General features: G+C 40.0%; 1 protein-coding gene across 1 annotated transcript in view; it reads right to left on the bottom strand.

Moving 5' to 3' along the window:
- The window catches only part of RPS6KA6 (ribosomal protein S6 kinase A6), a 29,131-nt gene extending 14,747 nt beyond the window's left edge, over positions 1–14,384 (bottom strand). The window contains exons 1-9 of the mRNA XM_031058804.1: positions 14,329–14,384; positions 10,612–10,728; positions 7,899–7,980; positions 7,041–7,121; positions 6,048–6,127; positions 3,075–3,181; positions 2,772–2,809; positions 1,573–1,715; positions 739–809 (exon numbers count right to left, since the gene is read on the bottom strand). Coding sequence (XP_030914664.1) covers positions 739–809; positions 1,573–1,715; positions 2,772–2,809; positions 3,075–3,181; positions 6,048–6,127; positions 7,041–7,121; positions 7,899–7,980; positions 10,612–10,728; positions 14,329–14,373 — 764 coding nt within the window. The 5' untranslated portion in view covers positions 14,374–14,384. The remainder of the gene's footprint in view (positions 1–738; positions 810–1,572; positions 1,716–2,771; positions 2,810–3,074; positions 3,182–6,047; positions 6,128–7,040; positions 7,122–7,898; positions 7,981–10,611; positions 10,729–14,328) is intronic.
- Between the last annotated feature and the right edge of the window lie 4,978 nt (positions 14,385–19,362).

The following is a 19,362-nucleotide window of genomic DNA, read 5'->3' as shown; positions in this document are numbered from 1 at the left end:
GTTCAAGGTCTGAGCCATCCTTTCACAGGCAGCACCACCAGGAATTCCCACTCAGGGCAAGCTCCAAGTGCCCTGTGCTGGGAAGAAGAGAGTTTCTCCCTCCTCCCCTTCCCCATCACCCCTCAGAGGGCCCAAGGCTCTGCCTGTGCCAGGAGGAAACTCTCTGCTAGCTGAGCACAGACAGATGAGAACATATTTGCCCAACAGCTCCACTCAGTGAGCACCAGCTCACCCAGTTTGTCCAGCCCAACAGCTTCTGTTGCAACTGGGGCAATTTAAGATGAGAATTTGAGCACGTAAGGGCTCTCCACACATCTGTACACAAAGCAACACCTGATCACCTGCTGCTTACAAAACAAGGTGTGCTGTAACAGTAGCAAGGGAGTGTAAATCAAGCTGCTCTCAGTCACTGCACTGTTCTTATCTTCATTATACACCCACAATCAAAGTACAGATTCATCCCTGAGATTAAAATTGCTGGGGATACTTAATAGTATTTCACAGCCTGGGATCTAAAGCTTATCAAAGGGCTTTGCTGTTTGCTCCTGTTGCAGCTCAGTGCTCTTAGAATCATAAAATGGTTTGAGCTGGAAAGGACCTTAAAGCTCATCTTGTTCCACCCCCTGCCATGGGGACACCTTCCACAAGACCAGGCTGCACAAGGAGTTACAACAAGCTGTTAAAACATGTTTAAAATGACATTTTTGGACTTCTGAAAAAGGAAGGAGTGGTACTTACTTCAGTATCATATTCATAGTCTCATTTCGATCTTTACCTTGAAATGGCAGGGTACCAGTAAGCATTTCAAACTGGAAAGAACAAATGTTAATCTAAATCAACACTTCTTCCCCCAACTGCTGAAACAAAGTGTTAAACACTGCACTTTTTCCTACCTCTACACCACACTGGTTGAACTTCGAAAAGATTATGGAAGTGTTCCCAAATCTAAAATCCTGCTCTCACATGCAGTTTACACGATGAGAACAGTGGCAAGTGTAGCATTATGATGATGGAGGATTATACATCAAGAAGGTACTTGAAAGTAATAAAATCTCCACCACAACCAGGTTCTAGATGTTGCCATATTCCAAGAACTGCAAGAATGGTAAAGTCTAGAACAATAGTTTACTTTTTAAGTCCATCTCCGTGTCAGGCTGATGCTCTAACACACCCCAGGAAGGGCTGAAGTGGCAGCAGTTACTGACTTAGCTCACTATTCCACTTCAGCATTCATTCCACAGGCTCACTCTCACAGAAATGCCATTAATATTCCTTCAAACCAAGCCTTCAAGCCTGTTTTTAAATTTAACTATCAAGTAACATGCAAAATAAATATACAAAGTGAAGTCTCACACTGACTACAACTGATTTTAACTATTAATGAACGCACAGGATTTTTCAGGTGCCTGATAAACATTCCTTAGAGGTGAAAAATCAATTTTATTCCACCCAGTAGCAATTCAGTCATTGAATTGTCCCCCTCACCCAAGCATTCCTAACCAGAACTGGACAAGCTTATTCTAAGTGCATTTGTGTGAGCTTAGCAAGGGAAGCAAGAGGCAAATACAGTACCATGAGGACCCCAAAGGACCACCAGTCAGCACTCTGGTTGTGCCCTCGCCTGTTTACCACTTCAGGAGCCATGTACTCTACAGTACCACAGAAAGAATAGGCCTTCTTCTCTTGGTCTACTGATTCCTTGCTGAGTCCAAAGTCTACAACAACAGCACCACAAGAATACAGCCAGTAAAGAATGGCAGGGGAACACAAATAAATCAATAGATGGTAATTCAAAATGCAAGCGTTGAGAGGTTTGGGTTGGTTATTTTCAGAAATGTGATTAGCACAGCTCTCCATGAAACAAGAGACTGCAGGTATCTGGAGAGAGCACATTCCATCTACTACACACGTCCAAACCATTCTAAAAGTCATTAAATTCATAATTAGCCATCAAAGTTATTACTGAATTAACGTGGCATTTGAAATCCTACACCTTTAGAGCTCTAAAACACTCACAAACACTCACGCTCTCATTTTCTCTGTTCACTGCCTGCTTTATTCACACAAAAAATTGGATAAAAGTAAAAATCAGTTTCAAAGGGAATGCAGCCTGCATGGTCTGGTCTTACTGAATGATGAATAAATAAAATCACACTAAAAATATTGGTGTTACATAAGGCAACATGGTTCTGTAACCTGCCTCAAGTTCAGTCCAGAACAGCCCTGCATTCCCAGAATATTTCATTGCCAGAACACTTTTTTCCTTATTGTGAATACACAAGTCCTTGACACTGGCTCAGCTCTCAAACACTCCTTTTTTCACAGGAGAAAATGATTGCTAATCAATGATCCCATCCACTGTTTCCACTTTCAGAAGGAAGTGACAAATTTAGGATTGAATGGTGTTTAAATATAGCAGAATTTAAAAGGTATGCATTTCATAAACCTGATCTCCATCACCATTATTCTATCAAGTCTTTGAGGGTTTAAAAAACATTTTCTCTTGGAATCTAAGAGCAACATCTTAGATGAAAATACATGATGAAATCTCTAGTACAAAATCATCGCCTTCAATGTAATTTAAAGCGTCCAGAAACTTACAGTAATTTTTTTTCTAAACAGTCTTTTATATACAGCATTTTCTAGAATATATGTGTTTGGATTGTTCCTCACAGAGCTATTTTCTGCAATTTTACATGCATTTAAAATTGATAATACAGAAACTCAAAAAAACTTATTTACAAAGAGATGTATTAATGAGTGGTGCCTACCTGTTAACTTGATATGTCCTGCTTCATCAAGCAAAATGCTGAAAATTAAAATTCACATTCACCAAAACACATAAAGATCAATGCTTACATAAAACATCTAAAATATAAGTTAAAAATTATGACATCAAATTCTGTTATTTTTTTAACAAGCTAATATTATTTCATTTAAACCACAGATAGGTGTTTTACATTTTGTAGTTGTTTACAAAGTCTTAACAAAAATAGTTTTAATTTTTTTACAGTGGAAAAGGCAAAGCAACAAGCAAAATACACATAATAGTGGTAAAATACATTTTACTTTACTTTTCTGGCTTCAGGTCCCTGTACACAATTCCCAAGCTGTGAAGGTGATCCAAAGCAAGGGCCAGTTCTGCGAGGTAGAATTTCACATCTTCCTCTGTAAACATAACCTAATAAGAACTGTATAGATTTACCTTCTGATCTTGTCTTCAGTTTTTAAAACTGCAATCTAAAAAATATATATTCCTGTCTGCCTAGATTTCAAACTTAGTTTTGAAAGTCCCCCATGAACTCATAATTCATGAGTTCAGCCAAGAGAAATGATTTACTAATATCTGTTAATTATAAAGTACACAAAGAACTACCTGCAATACTTAAATAAAACCATCAGCATTACTGCAGAGCATTAATTAACTTTTAGATAATAAATTAATTGTTATATTTTATGTAATTGACACTCAGCACTCCTCCTGCCACAAACCCAGACAGTTTTCCACTGCATCATAAAATTTAATATATGGCTGCTGTATTGGGTGAGTGTGAATTCACATTAACAAGATTTAGGAAAAATAAAGCAAAAATCATTTAGGAAAAAAAACATGGAGAATAAATCACTGGTGGAAATAACAATGACAGCCTGGGAGTTGAAGAACCTGCTCTGCTCTTAGGAAAAAAACTATTAAAGAATCCAGGTGAGGCACTGAAATACTGATGTTACTTCTAGAGCAGAGATGCACTTCTGTCCTGAGCACTCCACAGGCTGCTTTAATTTAATATACAAAAGCTCTGCCTGCTTTGGCTCTTGTCATGTTCTATAGATTTCTGGAGGAACTTGGAATCTTTAAATGGCTGGACTCAATTTGGGCTTTAAGCAAACTATTCCCTTATTTGCTAAATCAAGCAGGAATCCAAGCTCCTCCAGTAATTTGTAGAACATGACAAGAGAAAAAGAAGGCACAGTTTTTATATTAAATTAAAGTAACCTGTGGAGTGTTCAGGAGAGAAATGCTGTGCAGCCACTCAGTCACTCCTGGGCTCCCTGGTTCCTGTGCTCTGCATTGCTCAGGTGTGATCTGTTCTCCAGGCTCAGAAAATTCCTGATTTCCATAATGACAGGTGCTGACCTCGGTGAACAATGAAGCTGTGACACCCCACACAGTGTCACCTTCCCACCTCCAAAGATGAGTGCTCATGCTGGGTTTCACCTCTTGACAAAGAGCAAAGGGAAACCTTGGGTTTCATTCATTACTCCCTGGATTTCATTACTCCTTGGATTTCATTACTCCTTGGAGCAGCCAAAATGCAGATCTCAGAATATAACGATGCTAAATGCTAATCTGCCATCTCCCCATAATGACATGTAAAGCTGTTCCCTGGGTCAAGTCAAACATGATGCAAGTCAGCTCCATTAAATATTACCAATAAGAACTTCATTACACACTCATCTCACTGCCACAGCTCATACCCACATTAGAATTTAAAGACCAACAAAATAACTTCAATAACTTTAATAACTTCATACTAAACCAAATGAATTTAAAATAATCCTTGTGTGCAAAGTATGGAATGCCACAGGGAATTTATCCTCATGTGCATTGTCCATAGGTTGTGTTTTACCACTGACTTTTGAAACTACCTCACATTCCCACCAGAAAATAAAAACCTGATTTTTTCATATTTATAGACATAAAAGCCAGTATAAAAGGTAACTTAAGTGTTCCAAAAATCAGGTGGAATCTTAGCAGTAAGAAAACTTGAGAATTACAACTTCTTGATTCCCACAGGGAAGACATCCCTCTTTCAACCCCCAGCAAGAGTCCTCATGGACAGCCTGGCATCCTTTATTTAAGATGTTCCATGGGGGATAACCCCAGCTGGGTTAGTGCAAGAGAACAGCTCTTCTGATATTCCAGAATTCCCTCTGGAATTGGACATTCCATATCAAAGCCTGACCTCTTTCCCACCTCCTGCTCCAATAACCCAGGACAAGTTGGTCACTTGAAGTTTTTAACAGCCATTTTAGCTTCCAGATTGATGAATTTTGAGCTCAATTCTTAGATATAATCACTGTGTTACCAATTTCAGCTTTTAACAAAAATGCCTTTAAATTCTCTCTCTTTTGCCTGTTCCTAAAGTAAAATCTTTATTTTTATGAGAAGTATAAGGGGAAAAAACTCTCCTAGCCTTACATACTGGGAATAAACCTCCTCCATGCCATGAAAAAAAATCAGATAACACAGTTTTCTCATTTAAGGAAGTGGCTTTTCCTGTGCTTTGGCAATATAAATGGATTTACAGTGGTGAAAACACTGAAAACTTCACTTGCTGTGAAGCTGTTGAGAAACTGCCATTAAAAATTTAGTTCTTTATAAAAGGTTTGCCAAAAGAAAATAAAAGTCTTCTAAACGTGTTCATAACACTTAAGGTAACATGTAATAAATATTTGATGGCAAATGTTTTTAAAAAATAACAACAGCCTGTAGCTGTACCCCATTCCCTCCTCTGGAGCTCTCCCTCCAGGAAACAAAAATAGAAATGAAAAATTCAAGGTCCAGTTGTGTGCCAGGGCTGGATGGAGGGGAGTGGGCTCAGAAGCAATTTGTGTTCCCACTTTGAGGGATTCAGGATGAGCATTTGCATTGCAGCAGCAGGCAATTTTACAGTGCAGCAGAAAGCTCTCAGGGCTGCAGGATTCCAGGAGCACCTAAGCTGACTAAGAGCATGAGAACTACACATCCCCTTCCTTCAGTGCTAAATATTCATTTACTTCAGTTGTGTTTCCAAGCAACAAAACATTTTTAGACAAAAGAACTGTACTTTGCAGATGCCAAATTAAAACTTGGGCTACTCATCAATACACACTCGGGTTTCTTAAGGATAGAACAGAATCTAGGATATGTAATGAAAGCCCAAAAGTTACTAAAAACTTCACTATGACAAGAAATATGGGGGAAAACAGGTTTAGAAGCCAACCCTGTACCAACAAAACCCAACCCCTGTCTAAGAGTGAGTGGAGATAAAATTTTAGGTACTTACCTCTTTGGATAATCGTGTGAATACATCTCCTCCCCTGAGAAAATCCAGTATTAAATAGAGCTTCCCTTCAGTCTGAAAGGCTTAAAAAATTTTTTAAAAAGTAAATAAAAATCAATAGTTGTATGACAAAGCTACAAAACAAATCTCAATGCTTTTACAACTAGGAAATTTCAATCACAGGCAATACTTTTGTTTGTGGAAGTGAAATAATTCAGCACATGAGCTAATTTGTTGAATGATTCCTTGCTTCTTCACAGAAGAAAATCTTAGTCATGAGAGATGATTAAAATAATGTTCTTTCATTTCTCCTTTGTCAAACAAGGAAGAAGCAAGGACATCAATTACTGTGGTTTGGTTTAAATCTATGAAAAGTACAAAACCTCTGCAGAACTTGACCATAAAGATTCGGAAAGTTCTTACAAGAGAGCATGTAGCCACATTTCTCTTCGCAGAGAAAAGGAAGGCAGGACTTCCCAAGAATATTGCTGAGATTCACATTCTCTGAACCTCAGAGAAAGGAAAAACAATTCTTATCTCGTTTTCTGTGCTTGTGGTTGTGCAAAAGTAGAATGCAATATGGAGACTGTTTACCCAAAGTGATGATGTTTTGTTTCCTTGGCCTGTCAGGGCCAGGTGTGTGTGTGTGTGTCAGGACTGTCGGGTGACAGTCACGAGATTCTGTGCAGTGCTGTGCAGTTGAATGCTTGGCAGGCTCAGTTTAGATGTAATGTAATATAGCATAGAATAATATAGTATAATAAAGTAATTAATTAGCCTTCTGATAAGATGAAGTCCTCCTCATCATTCCTCCCGGACATCAGGGGCGAAAATATCCACTATAAAACTTCTCTATAGCTATGTATTTACAGTCTTTTCTTTATTTTGCCAAGTTGCTAGAACCTAATGTGGGCCCTCCAAAAGTGAGGGAGAGCAAGAGCAGCTGTGCCCTGAGGCAGGGCAAGGAAGGGGGCAGACAAAGGGACCTGGACCCACCATAGTGCAGCTTGACGATGAACGGGTGGTTCACCTCCACCAGGATGTCGCGCTCCATCTTGGTCCGGACTCTGTCCCGAACTGAGGGAGAGGAAACAACAACAACAGTGGGTTAAAAAAGCATTTAGTACAACACAGAAAGGTTTTGCTGGCTAAAGGAATCTCTTTCCTCATCACCTGATTTGTTTGTTAAAGTCTCCCACAAAACTCCTCCTTTCAGACAGCAGGACTCTGGTTTGTTTCCTGCCTGCCCCAACTTTCTTCTTTGCCTCATTGGATTTCCAGCACATCCACATATTTTGTGATAATCCATATTGCTTTCAAGAAAAAAGCTCCTATCTACCTTCCCAACTTCAAATTTTGAATTAACTCTCTGTCCTGAATATAAAATATTCTTAAGATTACTTTTTCCCCTTTAACAATAACAGCCCTATTTATACACAGTGGACTCGCACCCATTCAAGTGTCTCCTGAAAGCCAAAACACTGAATTAAATTGTTCTGGCTCCTGGAACAAGGGAATGACTTAATTTTAACCACAGCAGATTTCTGACTTAACAAAAGACAAAAGGAAAACTGTTTATGAAATTAACTTGTTTTCATATAATGAAAAGTCTAAACAGAATTAAATAATCCAATTTTAAACTTTGAAAGAACATTTCTGACCACATAATTAAAGCTACCTGGCCAGATTTAAAATAATACTTAAACATGAACTTACAAGTTACTCTAAAAAAAAAACCTCCTGTCAGAGAAGAGTTATGAACTCACTGACAAATATTTAAGATTAAAAAAAAGCTTTCAAACACAGGTGCACTAAACCCCATTGTCCAAAGTCTCAGTTGAAAGACAAACCTACCTTTTAAAGAAGCTTTTTTCAACACTTTCATTGCATAAAGCTGCCCAGCATCAGGCCCAATTATCTTCCTCACGAGGAAGACCTGGCAATACAAAGCCCATTTTTAAATCACTGCAAGCTTGGTAATCAAACCCAAACTCTCACAAAGCATTTGCAAAGCTCCCATTAATGTCAGGCAGCTTCCAGTGCTCTGCACCAAGCACACACCTTTAAAGGAAGAGCAAAATTCCTTGATCAGATCAGAGCTGCAAAGCACCAAGCTCTCTGAAGCATGACACTGCCCAGAAACTTTGGATTCTCTCCTGATTTATCAAAGAAGTTCTTACAGAAAGATGTTTCTTTCTATCACTGTCTTGGAGAATGACAGTTCTGCCTGGTCTGCCACCTCCCAAGAGGTTTTTGAGGCTCAAGACCCAAGTCTGAAATATGAAACATTCATTTTTATTAATGAATTCTGTACAAGTGGTGAGATGAAAGCAAGGAAACCTCACCATTTAAGATCAAAGCACCCTTTCCCTCTGGAATAGCAACTCCAACAGGTTTTTCTACTTTTTCTCTCCAGAAGAGTTTTAAAGATAGATGGGATACAACTCGACACTGAGAAAAGCATATTAGATAAAATACTGCAGTACAAAGACATGGAGCTACACTAATTTTTAACCACCAGATCTTCCAATTTACAAAATGTTTGATATGTGCTCCTACTTTTAAATTGCTGTTCTTTTAATAGCAATTATTAGTTATGCATTAATAAGTTGTGCTTACAAAAACAAAAAAACACAACATACAAGTCATAAGAGAAAGCCAAGAGCTCCCTACAATTACCTCTCTGATCTCAGCTTACCCAGACTTTCATTTACAATTAATTCATTTAAAAAATTGTATATATTTTTTCAATGATCTTGCCACATTTTCCATTCTAGAATCAGAAATTCAAGCACTGTTATGGCTAAGCTGTACAAGGTTGGGAAAGGGGTTGTTTTTATTTTAGGCTCTGGTTAGAAGAAAAATATCATGTTTCAAGGTTGTCTGCCTTTTTGTTTTAATAAGTTTTGCCCAATAACTGACCTACAACAGTGCTCTCCTATAGGCCAAGGTGATAGAAAACAGTAAAGGGAGGAATTTGAACACCAGCAACTAAGAAAACAGCTGTAGATGAATACAATCACAATTATAAAATATTAATAACAAGCACATAGGAATATTTTAGTCTCAACAACCAACAACTTGTGAGGACACAAGGAATTCATGTGCAAATTACAAATTTTAGCTAGTAAGACCCAAAACAGCTGCAAACTACTGAAGCACCACCTATTTATTTAATTTGCAAATAAATCCTCCAGAACTCCATGTCTGCTTTATAAGGCACATCATTCCTGAGAGAATGAAGAGAGAATCCAGTAATTCAGGAGGTTTAATTCTTTATTTCTGTGGAATTATTAAGTCCTGCACTGATGTTAAAACCAGGTTCCAGGTTTAACTCTTTATTTCTGTGGGATTATTAAATCCTGCCCTGATGTCAAAAGCAGGCTCCAGGAAACCCCCCTGGTGTTTGCCAAGCCCGAAGGAAGGACCCTGGGAGTAGAAACTGGGGAAACACCATGAGGGCAACAACCACTGACCCTCCTGGGTTTGTTTTCTCTTTTCAGTGGGAAGAACAGAGCTAAGGAGCTCGGAGCTCAGGTGTGCAGCACCTGAAGAGGCACTGCCAGCATTCCAAAGCTCCAGAGCACATCTGGCCCAGCTGCTGGGATTGCAAACAGGAGCCCTCGTGAGGCTGGCACAACCCTGAGCTCTGGGAAGCTAAATCTGAGGCAAGGGCTGGCTGTGCTGAACCCTCAGGTGGCTCCAGGCATCTCAAACCAGGAGTAATGAATTTATGGAGCCTTTTCAGGCTCCTACAGCGAGAAGTGTGTGAGGGAATTGGCAACCAACATTATCAGGTAAAAAAATGTTTCTGCAACCTCAAAATACTAAGAAATATTTAAAGTCTGTTCTCTACACCATCACTTATGCACAGAATGCCTCCCTAATGTCCATTTCTTCCTCTCTCACTGTATTTTATGCAGAGGTTTGTTCCTGCCTAGAGACACACACAGATTCAGCAGAAGAACAGGAAAATGGGAACAAATGTAAAGCTGATTGACTACTTTAGATGTTGCAAAAGATGCAGTTTGAGTCTGGTTTTAAAAAATTAATTACCTTCCTATACACTAGGATTAATATTTCAACTACTGTGTTTCAACACAGCGACAGAGATCAGATTTTCAACTTCATTTCTGCAAAGTGACACCCAGTGGCACATTACAAAAGGAAAACACTGTAACAAAAATCCTGCCATATTTCTTCTCTGTGCCATTTGAATAATTAGTGTCTTTTAGGTGGAGATCACTTGATAAATACAGCAAACTAGAAAAAGTAAATAAGCTGGGAATATTTCAGGTTAAGTTTCCAACTGCCATGATCAACGCTTCTGTAGCTGCATAAATACAGATTTTGTGTCTGAAAAAAAGCCAAACATTCCCAGCATGTCAAGTCCCATCACCAAAAGACAAACCAGCATTTCCTTCAGAAGGTTCTGTCCATGGCTCTGGAGCAGGGCTGGGAATGGATTCCATTACTCAACACATTTTCAAACATTCCCAGCAACTCTGCTGGCCACTGTTTCCCTAGAATGTCTGGACAGGTCTATGGAACAAGTTTATCATCTTACCTTTCCAAATGATCCCTGTCCAAGAACCTTAAGTAGCTCAAACTGTGCTGGGTCTGCTTTCTCACATCCTTCTTTCACATGATGTGTAATAGGAATTTCTTTCACACTTCCTTCATCCTGTGATTTCAAAGCAAACAAAATACAACAGTGAGCAGGCCTGCAGTAACTAAGTCTTGTTAAAAGTGCATGTAAATACCTAGATTTTTCTTTGTTTCATTTTACTTTAGTAAAATATTTTAAATTCTAATAAAGCTTAAAGAAAAACTGTTCAAATGAAGAATTTTCCCATCTATCTTTTCTTAAACAGATGCATCTAAAATTTCTAAACTGAAGGAAAATTCTCAAAGAATGCTCATTTCCTTTTGCCATAAATATTTCAACTACAGAAAAGCTAGATTATTTTACATGAAAGGAATAAATGCACAGATTTTTAAAGCAAGACTTCTGAGCTTCACCTCTGCTTAGCAGCTTTAGTTTTCCCAGTGATTACTCTTCTCATCTTTCCCCCTTCCTGAAATAAGTCTTAATGAAAGCCAAATTGAATTTCATCATTTGGGGTAATTATTGCTTTTCACAGCAGCAAATAATAACTCTGGTCATCCATTTGTAGCTGGAGGAACAGGCAGCATTTGAAGACCATAAATAAGAGATGAGTCATCTTAAGGACTCTGAGAATTCTCGCATCCACGAGAAGAAACAGCTCTGGGGTGCAGAGCTCCTGGGAAGATTATCCTGTGTGGGGACCTGCTTCAGACAGCTGAGGGTAATTCTGAGCTAGGTGAGTGATTTAATGTTCTCCTGACTGTCTCATGTGCCTCTCATCTTTAGCAAAGCAGGGCACAGCAGCCCCAGTTGTGAAAAGACAAACATTCCTGATGACACAAATCCCATGATGGATTGCAGCTTTTATGGTGTAAGAGGAGTTTCTGAGAGCCAAAACAAGCAAGGTGTCAAAATAAGCACCCTTGGAATTAAAAACTGAGGCCCACAACAGCAACCCCAGTCTGCAGGTAAAAAAGGAGCAGCACCCTCAGTCCCAGCAAGAAGATCAATAAAGGTCTTGCACACAACAAAATCACAAGTGAAAATCCCATCTGATTTGCATGACTTCACTTTTGGGGCATCAAATGATGATCAGCTGTCTCCTACCCTCTCTTCAGGCCTTCATTTTGAAAACTTCTCTTAGCAGAGACCAGAAAACCACCCCACCAACCTCCTGTGAGTTACAGCCCCTCGATGAGAAGTGCAAATAGCACCAGGAGAGGACCTGGGCACTGATGAAACAGTTTTGGAAATAACATCATTCTGTAGTCAGGTGAACTTACTGCCCAGAACTGAGCATTAAAACTTCCAGTCAATCAGCTTTATGACAGTTCATACAGAAGCACCTGGATGAAATTCTGGTTTTACACAGAAATTCAGAGTAGAAATCTGCTCATCTGAATTTGTACATACTGCAGTAATTAAAGAAAAAAAAAAAAAGAAGCAATCGTCACAACTGCATTAATTGCTTCTGCCTTAATTGCTTTGCTTGTCCAGAGGGGGAAAGAGAGTCCAAACAAACATCTTGGTATATTCCCAAACTGCAGTCCAGCTGTTAGTGCACACCAGTCCTTTCCCCTCCCCTCTCTTATTTCATCCTCCTTCTGGGAAAGGCCTGTTTGTTCTGCCTGCTTCCCACACAAGGTGGCTATGAACACCAGACACTGCTGGAAAACAAAGTGAATTCTGTAATTCACAACCAAGCCACTTTATTTCCCTCTTTGGTCACAAACCCCCATCACACACTGATGACACACTGGAAAATCCCAACTTCCCCTCATCCATCCCCCTTGGTGACTGTCATTTATGCACTCAGAGGACAGATACACACCTATCTTTTCATTTTCCTTTAACTTCTAAACACATGCCTAATTTAAGGCAGGTAAGAACAGCAGCATTTCGAAGTCATCTGATGACAGATGAAAGCAGCAAGTTGTCTAATTACACACCAAGTTGTACAACAGACTTAATGGCTGCTTCTTCCTATGAAGTATGTAAATATTCTATTTAGAAGCCTTTTTTCTTCACCATCCTAATTTGTATTCCCTAACACCGTGAAACTTTGCATGAGAAAAGCTCTTTAAGAGTTCAGCCTCTCCTGTGTTTATCACCCACCTCGAGCCATTAGCCTGTGACATCACACGTGGTTGCTGAGGAGACTGAGAGGATTTCTAAATGTGAACTCAGGAGAGAAATGTTTTCCATGCAAATAAAGACTAACTTGAGATGGATTCAATGAGGGTTTTTTTAATAAAGTGTTTTATCTTCACAAAAGATGTCTATATAATTTCACTTACTTAACTACCATTAAGGTACTAAAAATTGGCATGACTGAGGTATGAGAGACGTTTTCATCACCACCAAGGAGTGAGCACACAGAGCTGAGCAGCTCCAAGCCACTTTCATTTTCATTTCTACTTTGGCCTCCCCGAACTACAAATGTAGTTATGTCATTTTGTGTTCTGCTCCTTGAGCAGCAAATTTCTTTCTAAGCTGAGGCACCAAATCCCACCCAGCGGCCTTGCACAAGAGGGAACTCAACTCTTCCCTGCTCCCAGCAGGTTCTCCAGGAGCCAGGGAGGCAAAGGAAACATTGGGATCAGTCCTGGCTTTGTCACAGGTCCCTGGAATGTGGCTCCAGAGCTCAGCAACCTCCTCATCCTCATTCTAGAGCAGTAGGAAACTCAGTCAATCCACTGCTCCTTTCCTTGCTACATGAGAGACCACTCTGACACTTGATTCACCCACTCCACACCAGGAAATGTCCAGGCACCACATGGGTCTGTGCCCAAGACTTCACTCTCCAAAACCCTTCCTTGTAAGTATTGTTATTATACCACAAAGCAATGGTTACAGCTGCTGACAAGATCCATTTATCCCACAATCCCAAACTGGTTTGGGTCCTTAAAGCCCATCCAGTGCCACCCCTGCCATGGCAGGGACACCTTCCATTGTCCCAGGCTGCTCCAAACCCTGTCCAACCTGGCCTTGGGCACTGCCAGGGACTCTCTGGAAGACAGATCCTTTGTGACCCTAAATACAAGGAGGAGTGTGCTGGGAAATGCTGGCCAATGTTTCCATGGGCTTTCCACCACACACAGGATGAGCCTCCAGTGTAGTCCAAGGTTTAGCAGCACACACAACACTCAACTTCAGCATCTCCTAAACAGGCACTGGGCAAAACCCTGCTCAAGAGGGGCTTACCTGGGATATTTCTCCATAAAAGCACAATTAACATACTGGTGTACACATTAATTCTGCTCTAAAAAAGCAGAATCAAGTACCTTTGAGCTGAAGGTACAGCAGCTACACTAAAAACTACAAAGGCAGAACAAGTGATGCAGCAAGAGCAGCATTCACCACTCTGTATGAAAGGTCCCAGGCTGGTCTGGGCATTTCTGAGGTTGAGGGATCCACAAATGCTCCCTCCAGCACAGGGAATCTTTCCATAAAGCTCTGCCTCATGCAGCAGAGTTTCCCAAACAGGGCATTTACAACAGTCCCTGCCCAGGTACTAATTTCCAAAGCCATCCTTGAGACTTGGAGTCTCCTCAGATATTGTTCAAATAAAATGATGGGTTCAGAAGTTATTAAAGAGCAGGGAATGCATCAATGTTGCTGCAACAGGAGGTCATGCTAATGAGTGGCTGAAGTGAGCAGGAATCAAACACTTACATGGTAGGAATATGGTTCACCTTCTTCCATAGGCTCATCTGCCATTTTAAGGCCATTTAACTGCAGGGAAAAAAAATAAAAAGAAAAACATCATTAAGACCCAGCAATTTCAAATTAGTAAGAGTTCAAAATTTGACCAATTTACATTTCAGAGCACACAAGTGAGAACTGGTGGTGGGGTTGCTCTAATTTAAAGCTGTAGTTTCAAACAAACACTACTACTCAGTAGTTATATTTAGCATCTCCCTTATGTATCATTTAGCATCTCCCTTTGTAAATGCCATCATTATTATTATTATGCCAGTGTTATTTAATTGGGATTAATTTAAAACTCCTTTAAAAGCTAGATACCACTCCTACAAGATGACACTAATGCAGAATTCCTCAGTTATGCATGAAACTTATGCTGCAGATGCTTTTCAGAAACCTAGAGTTTTCTAAGGGAAATTAATTGGCAGTTTAAAGGGAGAAGATGCAAAAGTGATTCCAAGCCTTTTTGAAAATACCAAGCCCACAGCTGCAGAGAAAAAAAAATTAAACTTAGTTTAAGCACTCTCTAAGTCACAAATAATTCAGTGCTGAAAGTGAAAAAAAACCAACCAAAACCCAGAAATATGAAGGACATGTTCTGTTCAGACATGCAAAGTAGTCATGAAAAACTGGAAATACCTGACAAAATGGGTGAATGCCATTATGGATTTTGCTTGTAATAACAGCCAATTTATTTATATATTAATTGGTCAGCATCTCTACCTTTATATGGCACAGGTCTGACATTAAAAGTAACTAGAAATGACATAAGAAAACTCAAACTTTTTTTTTTTCCTGAAAACCAAGTTGAACCAATTAAACTCTTAGGCTGAGTAACGACTTTTTTTCTTGTACATCTGAATTTTTCTAAAATCCCTGGCTAAGACACTGGAATATAGTGTTGCTGTCAGCATGGGAGTTGGCAAAACACAGGACTGCAGAGAAATGCCCCCCAGATTCCTGTGCTCAGAACCAAAGCCAGAATCTGCAGGAACAGGTGGGGCTGCAGGGACAGGTTTGTACCATGACTCTGTCACCCAGACAAACCCTCAACCACTTCCACTGCTGCCACAGACTCCAGGTTTGGAATAGAGCTTTTAAGAGTTAATTCACAAATTAATGCTTTTGATAAAATTAAATCTCCAGTTTTTGTAGCAAGATACTGGCACTTATTTTTGGACTATATCCTCACCGGGAAAAAAAAAAAGACAAAACAGCAAAACAGATCAAGGAAATAGCATAAAGCTTCATTTATTTTCACTCCAGAAGTTTCTATTTACCATAACTCAGTTTAACCAATGTACCTCCAACCCATGCCCATCATTCATCTCTCATGTGTTGCCACTCCAGCTCTAACAGCCAAAAACCACTCCTGCATTACCCTGGATCCAGAAACCAAAGCTACTCATTTGCTACATAACTTATTTCTTTTTTTTGCATTTTTTACACGAATTAGACAGTGGGAGGGACAAGACACTCACTGTGGTTGTTGTACAAATTGACTGAATAAATCCAGCAGCAACACCAAAGTTCAGCCCAGCTCTGACCTCCAACCCCATTTCCATGCAATTTCTTTTCACAACACCATAAATTACCTTCAAGTGTGAACCAACATGAAGTCCACCAAGATTGTCCAAAAAGCTTATTTGGAACTAGAAATAAATTGGGTTTCTACTCGTGGTGCTCAGAAATGTAATAACATTGCTCCTTCATGGACTTCAATTCAAAGTGATTTTATTGTGCATTTCACCTTTTCTTTCTGGAAAGATGGGCAACATTTTCCAAGTTTTGTTACCTAAATTTAAACTCTGGAACCAACACCACCAACCAGAAGAACTGCAGATACACTGAAAACAATACAGATACAAAAAAATGGGGCTGGAAAGGGGTTTTGAACCCAAAATCAGTGCGTTATTTCATCTAGATTGTTCCTGAGAACACAATTTAATGTACTTTCAACTTGCTGGCAAATCAAGTACACTAAGCTATTGGATTTTTATGGCAGGTAATCATCTTAATTAACAATTTCCTATCATACACTTTTCCCCTTCACTGTTGCTCCTTGGTTTGTGTTTGTTTTTTCCTGTCCAGTCTCTCTGTACTGATACAGACTGGGACACCTGCCAATTTCTAGTCCAAAGAATTTGATGTTCAAGGGCATGAATCTGCTTTTATTGCTTGATACACACAACTACACTTTTGCCATATTTGTTTGTGAATCCTGGTCGCTGTCCATTAAAAAAAAGCCAAGGAACAAAAATCTGCAAACTTGTTGGAATATAACCCAAAGTCTGGTGGCTTGTTAAGTAATTCAGCTAAAAAAAGTCAATGACAAAAATCAAATCATTACTGTCTTGTACAGTCACTTAATTGGCTGAGTTTCAATAACCAGAAGCTGGCAAGAAAGCAAAGTGACAGTTAATACTTATTTCCCACCTCTGTGGAAACCAGACACAAAATGCAGCTTCCACAGCCAAGTGAGGCTCCTTTTAGAGACTTATTCATGAATATCTATGCACAAACATATAGAACAGAACAATTTCAACCTCTAAGTTATTACTTACTAAATATCTACGAATGCACAAATTTGATTTATTATTGAGAATTAAAAAGCACAGCTCTCTATAAAAAGAACAGGTGAAAGAAGCCAATACTATGATTGTGAAAGAGATTCCTTCATCTTTCAATCATTTTGCTGTTCAGTGCTGCTCAAGTCCTACAACTGAGCATTTTAAATATTAACTCCCATGAAACCACAAACTGAACTCAGACTTTTAGGCAAACACTGATGACACTTTCCAAACACACAATCTGGAAATGACACAAAGTACCCCAAGTTGTTGATTAGTAAAAAAGAACAAAAGGAACTATGTAAATAGATGAGCTCAAAGTTTAGGTCAGAGCACCTGGCAAGTCAGACACTTCTGCAGAGGTGCAGGATGGAGGTCCCAACGGCCTGGCAGGGAGCAGGGAGCAGCGTGCCTCTGGATTAAATACACCCCATGGCTGGGACTATGCCTGTTATCCTGGGAGCAGTGTGCCTCTGGATTAAACACATCCCATGGCTGGGACCATCCCTGTTATCCTGGGAGCAGTGTGCCTCTGGATTAAATACATCCCATGGCTGGGACCATCCCTGTTATCCTGGGAGCAATGTGCCCCTGGATTAAATACATCCCATGGCTGGGACCATCCCTGTTACCCTGGGAGCAATGTGCCCCTGGATTAAACACATCCCATGGCTGGGACCATCCCTGTTACCCTGGGAGCAGTGTGCCCCTGGATTAAACACATCCCATGGCTGGGACCATCCCTGTTACCCTGGGAGCAATGTGCCCCTGGATTAAACACATCCCATGGCTGGGACCATCCCCGTTACCCTGGGAGCAATGTGCCCCTGGATTAAACACATCCCATGGCTGGGATCATTCCTTCTCCCTTAGGAGCAATGTGCCCCTGGATTAAATACATCCCATGGCTGGGACCATCCCTGTTACCCTGGAGAATATCCAAAGGGCTGGGAAAAGGCTTAATGACAATTGCAGATGTTCTTCCTCTGATTAGAACAGCAGAACAGAGTATTCCCAGTATTACCAAAGATTGGAATCATCTTCCCTCCTCCCACATTAAGGATGTTTTCACTGTTTACATGGTAGATTCCTTAGGACTTCGTGGGTCTACAGGTTTTGGTTGAAAGAAGTCAAGCAAAAGGTCAGCAAAAATGCCCAATCCTTGGAAAAGCAGTGGAAGATGTAAAGCAAGTGCATCCTGCCCTGGTTTTACATGTCTTTGCTGAGGGATTCAAACAGAATTTTAAAAATTCTAGAAAAAGCAGATCTGGGAATTTTATCATCATACTATAATAGAAGTAAAAAGCAATATTCAGAACCACTCACCTAAAAGCTTGTCTGACTTCAAACAGGCAAAATTCTACCCAAGGATCACCAAGATCTCCTGTCTCCTCCACAGCTCCTCCTTCCCTGGGCTCCATTTGGGAAGTTATGGGGTGATCCCAGAGCTGCACCCCAGTTCTCCCACATGAGCACAGGAATAAGCAGTTTCCTTCCCCACAAACAGAAGGAACCCTTCAAGTAGTTATTTCAAAATATTTGAGTGGAAGCTTACATCAGAAATCCCAATTATGTCAAAAAGACTTCGAAAAAAAATATCCTGACAGGATGACCACATTTGTTCCTCATTTATTCTTAATTACATCTGTAGAGAGTTTGCAGCATTAATTTAATTAGCAACATACTGGCCTACTGAGGATTTCCTGAGATAGGTCTGAGGAGTTTGAGGTTCTGGGCACATCCACTCCCCACCTACACAAACTCTGGGCCAGCCCCACTCCCTCAATTCCCACCACAAAGGGAAGAGGCCTCTAAATTCCCTCACACTCTTGAACACACCAAGTGAAAAAGGGAGATAAAGCAATCTAAACCACCTGAAACCCATAATCAGTTACTAGGGAGAGCTACAAAGTTCTTTTCCTGTGGCAAATAAATCATACATTCAGACAGGACACCAAACCTTCAGCAACATATAATTAGTGATTTTAGAAGAACATTTTGATCCTTCCCATTATCAGATCAAGGGACAATTACGTGTGCCTCCAACAAGTCACAGCTCTGACAAGGCACAAAGCTGACCCCAAGCACAGGGATCACTGAATTAGCAAAGGACTTGAGATCTTTTCATTCCTGCCTGTGTACATAACCTTAACTCCAGAATCAAAGGGCACAAAGCAGCCAGTCTCCAAATTACATTTAATGGCAGGTAATTCTGGAAAAGAATGAGATTTAAACTTGAGGAAAGCAACTATCTCAGATTTGATTCTTAATGTAGTGAAGTACTACATAAATAGCAGAATTCTACCTAGGATGAGTAAACAAATCACATCATTCTTTGGATTTAGGCTAATTGTGGAGTGTTTCCAAAGGTATCCTGCAGGAAGCAAGGCGAGCTACCTGCAACACACTCCTGGATCTGGTCAGAGACTCAGAA

This window comes from Geospiza fortis, unplaced genomic scaffold (genome assembly GCF_000277835.1).
Source record: "Geospiza fortis unplaced genomic scaffold, GeoFor_1.0 scaffold29, whole genome shotgun sequence".
In the NCBI taxonomy this organism is placed as follows: Eukaryota; Metazoa; Chordata; class Aves; order Passeriformes; family Thraupidae; genus Geospiza; species Geospiza fortis.
Note: the sequence above shows the minus strand (reverse complement) of the source record. Positions and strands in the feature narration are given on the sequence as shown.